The sequence below is a fragment of the Schistocerca serialis genome, chromosome 10, assembly GCF_023864345.2.
Source record: "Schistocerca serialis cubense isolate TAMUIC-IGC-003099 chromosome 10, iqSchSeri2.2, whole genome shotgun sequence".
NCBI classification, from domain to species: Eukaryota; Metazoa; Arthropoda; class Insecta; order Orthoptera; family Acrididae; genus Schistocerca; species Schistocerca serialis.
The window spans coordinates 147,912,997-147,928,351 of NC_064647.1; the positions used below are offsets into that span (position 1 = coordinate 147,912,997).

At 40.4% G+C, this 15,355-nt stretch overlaps 1 protein-coding gene across 1 annotated transcript in view; it reads left to right on the plus strand.

The window, feature by feature from the left end:
- The window catches only part of LOC126424835 (serine/arginine repetitive matrix protein 2-like), a 382,172-nt gene that overhangs the window by 234,994 nt on the left and 131,823 nt on the right, over nt 1-15,355 (plus strand). The window contains exon 28 of the mRNA XM_050087642.1: nt 1,471-1,686. Within this exon, the coding sequence (XP_049943599.1) occupies nt 1,471-1,686 (216 nt within the window). The remainder of the gene's footprint in view (nt 1-1,470; nt 1,687-15,355) is intronic.

Genomic DNA, 15,355 nt, shown 5'->3' on the forward strand with positions numbered 1-15,355 from the left:
GACAAGAACCTGCAATATTATGCATCAAAATAGAGAACACAACTTAAGAACTATAAATCTCCTGGTCTGGACAGCATATCTAGTGGTATGATTTAAAAAATGGGGAAGAGAAAGCAATCCAACATTTGAAGAACTATAAATACACCGGTCTAGAGAGTATGAGGGTTGTACCAAAAATAAGGTTCCCATATTTTTTACAAATAGAAAACATTGTTGATTGTTATTAATTTATACATAATTGAAAAACTTAAACTTTTGTCTATTTTTCAACATAGTCTCCATTTTTTTCGACACACTTTTGAAGAGGGTGCTCCAGCAGCGTTTGTATTCATAAGTTGAAGAAGTCTGCCGCCAAACCGTTGAGGAAGCATGTGACCTTTGCTTGGACTTCATTGTCGCTCTTGAAGCGTTTGCCACCTGAGTGTTCCTTTAGCTTGAGGAAGAGGTGATATTTGGTGGGGGCTAAGTCCGGGCTTTACGGGGGTTGGGGCATAACAGTCACCCCAAATTTCTTCAAAAGCTCCTGTGTTTGATGAGTGATGTGGGGTCAAGCATTGTCATGAAGAAGCACTACTCCCTCCTTCAGTCGTTCCCTCAGCGTTTCTGGATTGCTCGCCGGAGTTTGGTCAGTGTCTCACAATATCTGTCTGAGTTTATTGTCATCCCAGGTTGAGGTGCCTTCGCTTGTGGTGTAATGGTGATTCGACAGGTTTTGCTGTCTCTGATAATATATTTATTTTGTGGGTTGCATATCACCCTGATGTCCTACTGTAGACAAACTGAAGCATATTGTTTATGGTTTCTCCTCACTTCAGTAACAACCTGAAAGCTCAACAATTGCGCAAAATTAATACAGATCAGTACATAAATGTTGACATAATATCCTTGCTCATTAATATTAATTAGTTGTGTTTCTGTTTGTTAAATTTGTTACATTGTGAATGGAAACATCTTTGTGCAAACTATGTCAGTGTTGTTTCCATACAATAATTAGGAAGTTTCATTTCAGCGTAGTATCCTTCTGTAGTTAATCTAAATGCTGTGTCTTAGCTGTTCTCTGACATGTTGTTTCTCTCAGGGGTACTAGCCCAATATGGTATGTGTGTGTGTGTGTGTGTGTGTGTGTGTGTGTGTGTGTTGTGGGGAGGGGGGGGGGGGGGGGGAGAGAAGAGAGAGAGAGAGAGAGAGAGAGAGAGAGAGAGAGAGAATTTTTACTTCTGGTGGAGATCATATATGTATGCCACTAATAAGTTAAGGATGTGGAAGGCTCAGAACTTTACTTGATGACTGTGTGATGGCACAAAATGCTGTTTTGTTTACACTTTTTCACCATAAACATTGTTAACTGATTTGTGGTGGTTAATTTTCTTAGACCTATCCACTTTAAGATGGACACTTATTATCTTAGAAACTTTGGTGTTTAATATATTAACTGCTCTTTGCTTAATGAAAACTGCTCCTATTTTGTAGATTCTTCCAAAAGCTGCAGCACAAGCTGACATGAGTGTACTCTATAACAACAAACATCATTATCCAGATCAAGCCTCCAAGTTGCTTAACAAAATTCCGACCAAATTGGAAAGATTAAAGGCAAAAATATGCCAGAATACCAGTGTGAATAAGCTTCAAGATGTTACCTCAAATTTTCTATATAGTGGCGATAGTAATGTGAGGACAAGGCAAAAGGCGAGTGAACTGGGTTAAATTGTGCATGTGCATTGTTTGTTTAAATAGTAATTTTCTTCAGTTAGTTATGCGTAACACCTCGAAAAAGAAATTGAAGTAGTACCTATTATACAACTTTCATTCACATGAAATATTAGACACCTGTTCTACTGTAGGAGAGCCGGTCGGAGTGGCCGAGCGGTTCTAGGCGCTTCAGTCTGGAGCCGCACGACCGCTACGGTTGCAGGTTCGAATCCTGCCTCGGGCATGGATGTGTGTGATGTCCTTAGGTTAGTTAGATTTAAGTAGTTCTAAGTTCTAGGGAACTGATGACCTCAGCAGTTAAGTCCCGTAGTGCTCAGAACCATTTGAACCACTATAGGAGAAAGTTATTTATGTACTGTTGTTGTATGATTGGGAAATTGGAAATGTGAAGTTATATTGCGTGTGCATGTGCATGCATTCACACGTGAATGAGTGTTGGGGAGGGGGTATTCATTGTTGAAAGATGCACGTTTGTGTGGTAATGCTTTTGATGTTGTATAGTTACGTTAGTCAGATGGGTACCCTGAATCATTACTATAAAATTTGATCCAATAGAACCTGCCCTCTACAATGAGCTGGTTTTTAAAAGTACACTAGTCTGTAAAACTTAAGGACAAAAGTAACTGTCATATGATGTATCACTGGCAAGTAAAATAACTCAACAAAACTTGGACAATATACACAGAGAACTGTACAGTGTAGTTAATAAAGTAATTGCAAGAAATGCACAATGAGATGAACAGAAGTGACACTTTTATTCAAAAACAAGAATTACGCTGAAGTCACCACAATTTACATTGGTCGCCTGGAGTTTACAAAGGAGGGACACAGTTTTAATAGGGTGTGTAATCACCACGGACGGCTGTATGTGCTCTGCAATGCGCTCCATGCTGATAAGGAATTATTGTGGTAGAGCATTCCATTCTTGCACCAGTACGGCTGACAACTGGAGGAAGGACACTGGTGCATATGGACGTGCTGGAAGATGTCTCCTCAACATATCCCACACCCGTTCAATGGGATTTAAGGTAGAGGCAGTCCATTCGACAAATATCCTCTCGTTCCGAGAGTTCCTCCACTTGCGCTGTTTGATGGCGGTCGCGCATTGTCATCCGTAAAAGTGAAGTCGGGGCTGAATCCGTCCCTGAAAAACTGCACGTGGGAATTGAGTACAGTGTCACAGTAATGGTTAAAAGATTTGGAGGTCAGTAAGTCTCCACGCGACGTTGTGACTCCCCACACTGGTCACACAGTGACACTAGGACCACCAAAACGATTACGTTCGACAAGTCGACAAGGTTCTGGGCTACAGTACGTGCTCCCAGCTCTTGCTGTGTGAGGATACGACTGGCACTGTCGAACGTGATCGTTTCGGGGGTCCTGGTATACGGTGTGGGGAGGCACAGTGGTACACGGTCGTTCTGACCTCCAGATCTTTTAATACAGTGCACTCACTGATTAACGTTATTGTGACACTGTTCCCCCTTCTCTTGTGCATATTTACAGGGGGTACATTCAGCTCTGTCGTCGTCTTTATGGATGACAATACACAACTGCATCAATATGCACCGGAGAGGATATTTTGTGAATGGACTGGTCTGCCTGTTCCCGCAACTTAAATACCACCGAGCTCATACAGGAAGCGTCGGGAAGACATATTGCAGAATATCCACAGGCACCGACAATCATCCAGCAGTAGTCAGTCTCATTGGTTGAGGAAAGGAACACTGGAACACACTCCCACGGGAACTCCTTACAACGCGTTGTGGAGCGTGCATGTCTTTTAAAAGTGCCTATCTGCAACATAATGTGTCTTCTTTATGGTAAGTAGCAATCTTACTTTTCCTGCATTGTTGATGTTCTTACCTGGAGTTTCCATTGTTTTCTATAGCTGTAAATTATTTAACAGCTACACTTCTTGGTCATATTCGACACTACTGTCATGAGATACAAACGTGGAACTGAAGGCAAGTGTGCCTGTGTTCCACAGAGATGCACATCAATCTAAGTGTCATAAAGCTTTCATACTTGACACACACAACATTTGATGTAGACGTACATATTGCAGGCCACTTACAATGGTTATATGCCCATATACCCGTTGGCAATTAAATAGTTTTAAAGTGGAGCTCACAATGTAAAGCAAGACGTCTTTTATCGAATATGTATGGGTTTGGGCAAAAGTCATTATCCATTGTACCTGTTGAAAACATTAAGGTAATCTCATTTTTTTGTAATAACACCAGGGTGCACTGCTATTTTTTGTTTGAAAATTATTGATACAAACACCAGAACACACTGCTGTTAAATCAGACATCTCTGACATTGTTTGTTGTTGATTCTTACGTGTTGTGAAGATGTTTTCTGATGAAGAAAAGAGTTTTTGCTTTGGAAACGTAGTACTAAGGTGGTTATAATGTAATAATAAATGAGCATAATAATAATTTCGACACTGTTTCATCCACACAGAAGGCTGTCTGCAGATTGTGGAAACATTTTGAGAAAGGTGGATGTGCAGCGGGTTGTCACAGATCAGGCACGCCATCAATAAGTGATGAAACTAAGCTTAAAGTTTTAGAAGCAGTTATACAGAACCCTAAAAAGTCTGCTCAGAAGCTCTGCCTTAAACACAATTTTTTTACAACTTTTGTGTGGAGATTTCTACATAAGGCGAAATTCAAACATTACAGACCTCATCTCATAGACGGGCTATTGGAAGACTATCCTGATGGGTAGTGACTTTTGGCCCACCCTGCAAAAGCTGCATAGCACCCACCTTACAAGATTTTCATATTGCTGTGCAAACTGATGCATGCCTCACATATGATTTTTATTTTATGCAATCATATATACAGGGTTATTACAAATGATTGAAGCGATTTCACAGCTCTACAATAACTTTATTATTTGAGATATTTTCACAATGCTTTGCACACACATACAAAAACTCAAAAAGTTTTTTTAGGCATTCACAAATGTTCGATATGTGCCCCTTTAGTGATTCGGCAGACATCAAGCCGATAATCAGGTTCCTCCCACACTCGGCTCAGCATGTCCCCATCAATGAGTTCGAAAGCATCGTTGATGCGAGCTCGCAGTTCTGGCACGTTTCTTGGTAGAGGAGGTTTAAACACTGAGTCTTTCACATAACCCCACAGAAAGAAATCGCATGGGGTTAAGTCGGGAGAGCGTGGAGGCCATGACATGAATTGCTGATCATGATCTCCACCACGACCGATCCATCGGTTTTCCAATCTCCTGTTTAAGAAATGCCGAACATCATGATGGAAGTGCGGTGGAGCACCATCCTGTTGAAAGATGAAGTCGGCGCTGTCGGTCTCCAGTTCTGGCATGAGCCAATTTTCCGCGGGCTACGCGTGAAACTTGTCCTCGCGCATTCAACCGTTTCTTCGCTCACTGCAGGCCGACCCGTTGATTTCCCCTTACAGAGGCATCCAGAAGCTTTAAACTGCGCATACCGTCGCCGAATGGAGTTAGCAGTTGGTGGATCTTTGTTGAACTTGGTCCTGAAGTGTCGTTGCACTGTTATGACTGACTGATGTGAGTGCATTTCAAACACGACATACGCTTTCTTGGCTCCTGTCGCCATTTTGTCTCACTGCGCTCTCGAGCGCTCTGACAGCAGAAACCTGAAGTGCGGCTTCAGCCGAACAAAACTTTATGAGTTTTTCTACGTATCTGTAGTGTGTCGTGACCATATGTCAATGAATGGAGCTACAGTGAATTTATGAAATCGCTGCAATCATTTGTAATAGCCCTGTAGATGACGCCTATGTATTGAAGTCATTGGCTTATCAATTCATAGAAAATTAAGCCAAGCACTAAAACTCCAATCTTCCCTATTCAAAGATGAATACAATGGTCCCTTCGCGATGTGCGAAATGCGAGTCCGCTCTTGTCATAGGTTCCAGGCACTGCCCGTGGTGGCAGCCAGGTAAAGTGTGAAACACTGCAGCACCTTATTAATTTGCTTAATACAAAGGCAAAGGAAATCTTCCTCATTTTATTAAATAACATCTCAGATAGGACCATATCCCAACACTCGCAAGTATAAGGTATTAATTACTTTTATTAATCTAGGTGAGGAGCATACATGCTTGAGTAGCTTTTGTAGCAGAACATCCACTTCAATATGCATAGTGTCCCTCCAAAAGAACATTGCCTTCCCTTCAGGGATTCCCAATTGAGTTCCCAAAACATCTCCATAATACTAGTGTGTTGTTTGAACCTACTGGTAACAAATCTAGCAGCGTGCCTCTGAATTGCATTGATGTCTTCCTTCAGTACGGCCTGGTGTGGATCACAAACACTCCAGCAGTATGCAAGAATAGGTCGCACTAGCATCCTGTATTTCATCATCTTTACAGATGAACCATGCTTTCCCTATATTCTCCCAATAAACCGAAGTCGATCAATAGCCTTCCGTACCACAGTCTTCATATGCTTGTTCCATTTCATATTGCCCTGCAACATTGCGCCCAAATATTTAAATGATGTAACTGTATCAAGCAGGGCACTACTAATGTTGTATCCCAATATTGTGGGTTTGTTTTTCCTACTCATCCACATTAACTTCCATTTTTCTGCATTTAGAACCAGCTGCAATTCATCACACTATCTAGAACTTTGTTAAGTCATCTTGTACACCCCTACAGTCACTCTTCTTTGACACCTTCCTGTGCACCACAGCATTGTCAGCAAACAACCAGAGATTGCTGCCCACGCTATCTGCCAGATTGTATGTATATAGAAAATAATAATGGTCCTATCGCACTTTCTCGGGGCATTCCTGCAGTATGCTTGTCTCTGATGCACACTTGCCATTGAGACCAATGTACTATGTTCTATTACTTAAGAAGTCTTCAAGTTGCTCACATATCCATGCACGTGTTCCTACGTTAACAGTCTTCAGTGGGCCAATGTGTCAAATGCTTTTCAAAAATCTAAAAATATGGAATCTACCTGTTGTGTTTATCTAGAGATTGCAGTATATCATGTGAGAAGAGGGCAAACTGAGTTTGACATGGGCAGTGCTTCCTAAAATTATGCTGATTCATGGACATAAGCTTTTCGATCTAAAGGAAATTTGTGATACTTGAATTCAGAATATGTAGTGATCTTATTATTAATTGATAACCCACGCAAATTAGTATGTTATGAGCCCACAACAGACAAGATACATTAAGGAGACTATAAGTTGGCCTCTGGACATTAAAAATTGGCACTATTCAGAACACTTTGTATAGACCATTCCCTGTTTCATATTGTTGCCACACTTAGCGATGCCAAACTTGTAACACTGTAATTGCCTGAAGAAGTATTGTTTTGTTCTCTGTGTGAGTGGATGATTCATTAATAACAGTAATTGTATAATTAAACACATTATACAATGTGAGGCATGATCACAGATGTATACTAAATGTTTATCTTGTACTCATTTTGTTGTATTACAAAAGCCTAAATTTAATTTCACATTCCTTCCTACAAATATGTACCACATTTGAAGACAATTTTCTCTATAATGCACATTCACAAATACGTGTTACTTCACTTCTTGTTGTGGCAGTCGTACAGCTGTCAATGTGTGTGGCATCGCTGTCATCAAAACACCTCAATCTCATCATTCTTCCTCATCCTCTTCTATTGCTGTTCTTTATGTCACTTCGTGGATATCCCCTAGCGATCCTTTTTGTTGTCTTTGTCTTCTTCTCTATCCAGTTAGTTGTCATTTGGCTACCTGTCTTCTTCCATTCTTTTGACTTGCCCAAACCATCCTAGCTGTCTTCTTTCTATTCTATATTCCACTGAAGAGCCAAAGAAACTGGTGCACCTACCTAATATGGCGTAGGGCCCCCGAGAGCACACAGAAGTGCTGCAACACGATGTGGCATGGACTCACTAATGTCTGAGATAGTGCTGGAGGGTATTGACACCATGAATCCTGTAGGGCTGTCCATAAATCTGTAAGAGTATGAGGGCGTGGAGTTTTCTTCTGAACAGCACATTGCAAGGCATCCCAGATATGCTCAATAATGTTCATGTCTGGGTAGTTTGGTAGCCGGCAGAAGTGTTTAAACTCAGAAGAGTATTCCTGGAGCCACTCTGTAGCAATTCTGGATGCGTGGGGTTTCACATTGTCCTGCTGAAATTTCCCAAGCCCATCAGAATGCACAATGGACATGAATGGATGCTGGTGATCAGGCAGGATGCTTAGGTATGTGTCACCTGTCAGAATCGTATCTAGATGTATCAGGGGTTCAGAATCGTATCTAGATGTATCAGGGGTCCCATATCACTGTAACTGCACACGCCCCATACAATTACAGAGCCTCCACCAACGTGAACAGCCCCTGCTGCCATGCAAGGTGCATGGATTCATGAGGTTGTGTCCATAGCTGTACACATCCATCTGTTCGACACAATTTGAAGTGAGACTTGCTGACCAGGCAACATGTTTCTAGTCATCAAGAGTCCGATATTGGTGATGACGGGCCCAGCTGAGATGTAAAGCTTTGTGTCATGCAGTCATTGAGGGTAGACAACTGGTCCTTCAGTTCTAAAAGCCCATATCGATGATGTTGCATTGAGTGGTTTGCACACTGACACTTGTTGATGGCCCAGCATTGAAATTTGCAGCAATATGCGGAAGAGTTGCACTTCTGTCACATTGAATGATTCTCTTCAGTTGTCATTGGTCCTGTTCTTTTTCCAGCCACAGCGACCTCGGAGATTTGATGTTTTACCGGAGTCCTGATATTCACGGTACATTCATGAAATGGTCGTACGGGAAAATCCCCACTTCGTCACTGCCTCGGAGATGCTGTGTCCAATTGCTCGTGTGTCGACTATAACACCACATTAAAACTCACTCAAATCTTGATAACCTGCCATTGTATCAGCAGTAACTGATCTAACAACTGTGACAGATACTTGTTGTCTTATATAGCCGTATTCTGTGTGCTTACATATCTCTGTATTTGAATATGCAAACCTACACCAGTTTCTTTGGCTCTTCAGTGTATAACAAGTCTGTTCTGTGCCCTATCTGTTATTTCCTTATTTCTTTTATGGTCTTCTCAAGTGGTTCATTTCTAAAACTCTGATCCTCTTTTTACTTTTTTTCTGTGAGTTCCCAACATTCACTCCCAAAACTTTTTATTGGTTCTGTGATGCATATATATTTAATCACATTTTAACCTTAAATCTTAGTTTTGAGAAACAAAGTGTAGGATTTAATTTTGGGGTAGCTGCTCTTCCCTGCATGATCCATTGTTTGGTATTTAGGCCTCATTTTCCATGATGTGATAGGATACTACCCGGGTACTGAAACTCTTCAGCCATTGTAATTTGATGACCATCAGTGTCCAAGTTACTTCCCTGCTCTCCACAACATCTTCTCAGAATTAATTTCCAAACTCTATTTTTTACCTTCCTCCAACCAGCTGCTAAGCAGAAAGATATATCCTCTTCTTCATTTACAGAGAAGTGCATACATACACTGATTTCCTACTTCATTCCCCAGGCCTATGCACTTTCTACACCTGAGATCAATTGCCTTCTGCACATACTTCTTAAGGAGTGTGGGACACAGCATCTTTGTTTCTGTCCTTTAATTATTCAAAAGGTGTCACTAGAAATTTCTGCTCCCACATTAATGAAACATGCTGCAGACTTGTAGAGGTTTATGATATTTCTTTTGTAAATTTTTGGCAGTTCTCCTGGCCACAACACCACAAATAATATCTTTAATGGCACTGTCATATGCTTTCTCAAGACTGACCAGGACCAAATGACTGTTTAAATTTTTTCCAGTCTCTTCTTGATGATCTACACAAGACCTACCTCTTTGGAAACCACTTTGTTCTTCCACTTCAGTTCCAATCTTCCCAGTCTAGATGTTAAAATTTTCCCATATATCATGCCAACTGAACTGTCATGACACTCATGGTATTATAGTTCCTAGACACTTCCTTGTTTCCATTTCTATGAACAGGGCTTAGATACCCTATGTTTCACTCTGTCGGAATTTCCTCTCTGTACCACGTACTTAGAATAAATAGCGTGCTCAGACATTAATACAGAATGCTTGTGCCATACCTCGCTAACTCTATTGGTACATTTCCAGGACCTCGTGATTTCCCCATTTGAATTTGGGTAGCTGCCTTCCATAGGTCTTTCGAAGTATTTTCTCTACTTCTTTGTGTCCTGGTTCTCTATATCCTACTTTATTTCCTTGTATTCTGCCCTTCCTTCTGTTAGCAGGCCTTTGAAATGCTTGTCCTACTCTGTCTGACTGGCAGTCTGTTACTTCCCTTTGATATTTATACCATAAAAGCTGATCAGCATGAGGCACACACTCCTATGGCTTGTCAGTACTGGGGACAAACAGTAAAACATTCAACATCCACGTCCTCTAAGCATGCAGTTGCCACATTACTTACCCCTCTGCTCCTGAGGTTGGCGGCCAACTTTACTAAGCTCTGAGCCAAATTAGCAAGTGTCAATTACAATTAAGCTCATTGTAAAATAATACGGACTCTGTATTTGTGTTTGTTCCTAAGCAGGAAGACTACTCTCTTAAGAAGCTCTTAATACTCATTGATATTTTCCGATTCAGACATTGGTTGCTAGATGCATATTATTATGAAATATGGCTGTATGCTGTCTGTGGGCTGTATGCAGTCTGTAGGCCACAGTTTGATGGCTACTGCTCTAGAGGCTTAAATATAGTAGTGTTATGCAGAGGAGTAGTGTAGCGTAATGGATATGATTCATTCCTGACATTTAGAAGGTCGTGGGTTCAAATCTGGCCAGCTGCTTCAAAACTTTTTATTTTGATATGTTTATCAAAGCAAATGTTTATTATTATTTCTCGGTTAACATGTACAATGGTAATATTTTTATTTCTAATCCTTTGTCACATCATTTTCATCATTGTATCGGCTTTTTTATTTGCTCTTGTTTTGCTTTCTTTAATTCATTTTTCATTTTGAATCTTCGTCCAAGTGATTTTAAGTGCTTTTATTTATTAATTTTGATGTAATTTTTTTCTGTTTCATCATTCTTTATTTTCATCAGTCTCATTGAATTCATTATTTCTGTGCCTCATTTCTCTTGCATTTTGTTTTATTTACAATCCATTCAGTTGTTTAAATTTTCATTCTTACTATTTTGTCCATAGTGCAACAAGATTTGTGTTTTAAATTTTTGTATGATGCTAATCATAAAAAATACAACTTGCCCAATGAAAAAGATCTTTTTGGAACCATTGCACAGCTGATATGAGTAGAGTATTATTTTCATCCCCTCCAACCCCTTAAAAAAAAAAAAAAAAGAACCTGATAGATCGGCATTTTAAAGAGTTTACACTATTAGTATTTGTTCCATAGATCATGAATATGTGTTTTTGTAATTACATGGAACATGTTAGTTTATCATATTTTTTTTACTAAAACTACTAACTACTAGAAATGAGGGAAATTGATGATGGCAAAAAAAAGGGCGGATTTTGGTGTCTATTAAATTTCCACATTTGTCAAGCCCGAGAATATTAATTTACATATAGTCTTCCACGGCTAAATTTGTCTAAAAAACTGTTCTTATAAAGTAAAAATAATGCATTGAGAGTTAATTAACCTTCACAGAACATAACAAGTAAAAACCTCCCTTCAGTATTTCTCAGTTTCAGGAATAATCACAGAAATGCTTTGTTTTGACATGCAAAATAATGTTTTGAAATGCAAAATAAATAGTTCAGACTGGTATACAAGTTGCTAGTTGTTGTTGTTGTTGTGGTCTTCAGTCCTGAGACTGGTTTGATGCAGCTCTCCATGCTACTCTATCCTGTGCAAGCTTTTTCATCTCCCAGTACCTACTGCAACCTACATCCTTCTGAATCTGCTTAGTGTATTCATCTCTTGGTCTCCCCCTACGATTTTTACCCTCCACGCTGCCCTCCAATACTAAATTGGTGATCCCTTGATGCCTCAGAACATGTCCTACCAACCGATCCCTTCTTCTGGTCATGTTGTGCCACAAATTCCTCTTCTCCTCAATTCTGTTCAGTACCTCCTCATTAGTTATGTGATCTACCCATCTAATCTTCAGCATTCTTCTGTAGCACCACATTTCGAAAACTTCTATTCTCTTCTTGTCCAAACTATTTATCGTCCATGTTTCACTTCCATACATGGCTACACTCCATACGAATACTTTCAGAAACGACTTCCTGACACTTAAATCAATACTGGATGTTAACAAATTTCTCTTCTTCAGAAACGCTTTCCTTGCCATTGCTAGCCTACATTTTATATCCTCTCTACTTCGACCATCATCAGTTATTTTGCTCCCCAAATAGCAAAACTCCTTTACTACTTTAAGTGCCTCATTTCCTAATCTAATTCCCTCAGCATCACCCGACTTAATTAGACTACATTCCATTATCCTTGTTTTGCTTTTGTTGATGTTCATCTTATATCCTCCTTTCAAGATACTGTCCATTCCATTCAACTGCTCTTCCAAGTCCTTTGCTGTCTCTGACAGAATTACAATGTCATCGGCGAACCTCAAAGTTTTTATTTCTTCTCCATGAATTTTAATACCTACTCCGAATTTTTCTTTTGTTTCCTTTACTGCTTGCTCAATATACAGATTGAACAACATCGGGGACAGGCTACAACCCTGTCTTACTCCCTTCCCAACCACTGCTTCCCTTTCATGTCCCTCGACTCTTATAACTGCCATCTGGTTTCTGTACAAATTGTAAATAGCCTTTCGCTCCCTGTATTTTACCCCTGCCACCTTTAGAATTTGAAAGAGAGTATTCCAGTCAACATTGTCAAAAGCTTTCTCTAAATCTACAAATGCTAGAAACGTAGGTTTGCCTTTCCTTAATCTTTCTTCTAAGATAAGTCGTAAGGTCAGTATTGCCTCACGTGTTCCAGTGTTTCTACGGAATCCAAACTGATCTTCCCCGAGGTTGGCTTCTATTAGTTTTTCCATTCGTCTGTAAAGAATTCGTGTTAGTATTTTGCAGCTGTGACTTATTAAGCTGATAGTTCGGTAATTTTCACATCTGTCAACACCTGCTTTCTTTGGGATTGGAAATATTATATTCTTCTTGAAGTCTGAGGGTATTTCGCCTGTTTCATACATATTGCTCACCAGATGGTAGAGTTTTGTCAGGACTGGCTCTCCCACGGCCGTCAGTAGTTCCAATGGAATATTGTCTACTCCAGGGGCCTTGTTTCGACTCAGCTCTTTCAGTGCTCTGTCAGACTCTTCACGCAGTATCGTATCTCCCATTTCATCTTCATCTACATCCTCTTCCATTTCCATAATATTGTCCTCAAGTACATTGCCCTTGTATAGACCCTCTATATACTCCTTCCACCTTTCTGCTTTCCCTTCTTTGCTTAGAACTGGGTTTCCATCTGAGCTCTTGATATTCATACAAGTCGTTCTCTTATCTCCAAAGGTCTCTTTAATTTTCCTGTAGGCGGTATCTATCTTACCCCTAGTGAGATAGGCCTCTACATCCTTACATTTGTCCTCTAGCCATCCCTGCTTAGCCATTTTGCACTTCCTGTCGATCTCATTTTTGAGACGTTTGTATTCCTTTTTGCCTGTTTCACTTACTGCATTTTTATATTTTCTCCTTTCATCAATCAAATTCAATATTTCTTCTGTTACCCAAGGATTTCTACTAGCCCTCGTCTTTTTACCTACTTGATCCTCTGCTGCCTTCACTACTTCATCCCTCAAAGCTACCCATTCTTCTTCTACTGTATTTATTTCCCCCATTCCTGTCAATTGCTCCCTTATGCTCTCCCTGAATCTCTGTACAACCTCTGGTTCTTTTAGTTTATCCAGGTCCCATCTCCTTAAATTCCCACCTTTTTGCAGTTTCTTCAGTTTTAGTCTACAGGTAATAACCAATAGATTGTGGTCAGAGTCCACATCTGCCCCTGGAAATGTCTTACAATTTAAAACCTGGTTCCTAAATCTCTGTCTTACCATTATATAATCTATCTGATACCTTTTAGTATCTCCAGGGTTCTTCCATGTATACAACCTTCTTTCATGATTCTTAAACCAAGTGTTAGTTATGATTATGTTGTGCTCTGTGCAAAATTCGACCAGGCGGCTTCCTCTTTCATTTCTGTCCCCCAATCCATATTCACCTACTATGTTTCCTTCTCTCCCTTTTCCTACACTCGAATTCCGGCCCCCCTTGACTATTAAATTTTCGTCTCCCTTCACAATCTGAATAATTTCTTTTATTTCATCATACATTTCTTCAATTTCTTCGTCATCTGCAGAGCTAGTTGGCATATAAACTTGTACTACTGTAGTAGGTGTGGGCTTCGTATCTATCTTGGCCACAATAATGCGTTCACTATGCTGTTTGTAGTAGCTTACCCGCATTCCTATTTTCCTATTCATTATTAAACCTACTCCTGCATTACCCCTATTTGATTTTGTGTTTATAACCCTGTAGTCACCTGACCAGAAATCTTGTTCCTCCTGCCACCGAACTTCACTAATTCCCACTATATCTAACTTCAACCTATCCATTTCCCTTTTTAAATTTTCTAACCTACCTGCCCGATTAAGGGATCTGACATTCCACGCTCCGATCTGTAGAACGCCAGTTTTCTTTCTCCTGATAACGACATCCTCTTGAGTAGTCCCCGCCCGGAGATCCGAATGGGGGACTATTTTACCTCCGGAATATTTTACCCAAGAGGACGCCATCATCATGTAATCATACAGTAAAGCTGCATGCCCTCGGGAAAAATTACGGCTGTAGTTTCCCCTTGCTTTCAGCCGTTCGCAGTACCAGCACAGCAAGGCCGTTTTGGTTATTGTTACAAGGCCAGATCAGTCAATCATCCAGACTGTTGCCCTTGCAACTACTGAAAAGGCTGCTGCCCCTCTTCAGGAACCACACGTTTGTCTGGCCTCTCAACAGATACCCCTCCGTTGTGGTTGCACCTACGGTACGACTATCTGTATCGCTGAGGCACGCAAGCCTCCCCACCAACGGCAAGGTCCATGGTTCATGGGGGGGAGGAGTTGCTAGTTATTAGCTAACAAAATGTTGTTAACATCATTATTGCTACAGTTTCCCAAGCAGGAAACCTAAAATGTCATTGTTACCTCCTTCTGAAATTTGCAAGCAAATAATTGTTGCCTTTTTATCACAGTAGTCACAGTACCAGCTCCCAAGCAGAGAAGGGGATCCCTAGCAGATATCTTGTATAATGAGGGAACGTGTGGTACAGTGTTTCCCTTTCTCGTGTGTGTGGTGACGTGACTGTAACACAATGAGCAGGGAACTTTCAATTACACATTTATTTTCCCATGCTTTCATTATTATTTCCTTCCTGTGTATTACAACATTATACCAATCTGACGACGAAATTTGGGTTGTAGCATCCTTTGTAAATCTTTTTTGTTGTTCCTTGCTACACAACCTTTAACCTGAGTCCATATGAGTTCATCGAAACTGAAGTGACAGTGATGTGGGGGTATTCTGAGAACTCTATGGCCATATATTTTTGCCAATCCATCTAAAACGTATAGAGTGGTTTATTCTGAGCCACGACATCCAGTAAGTCAA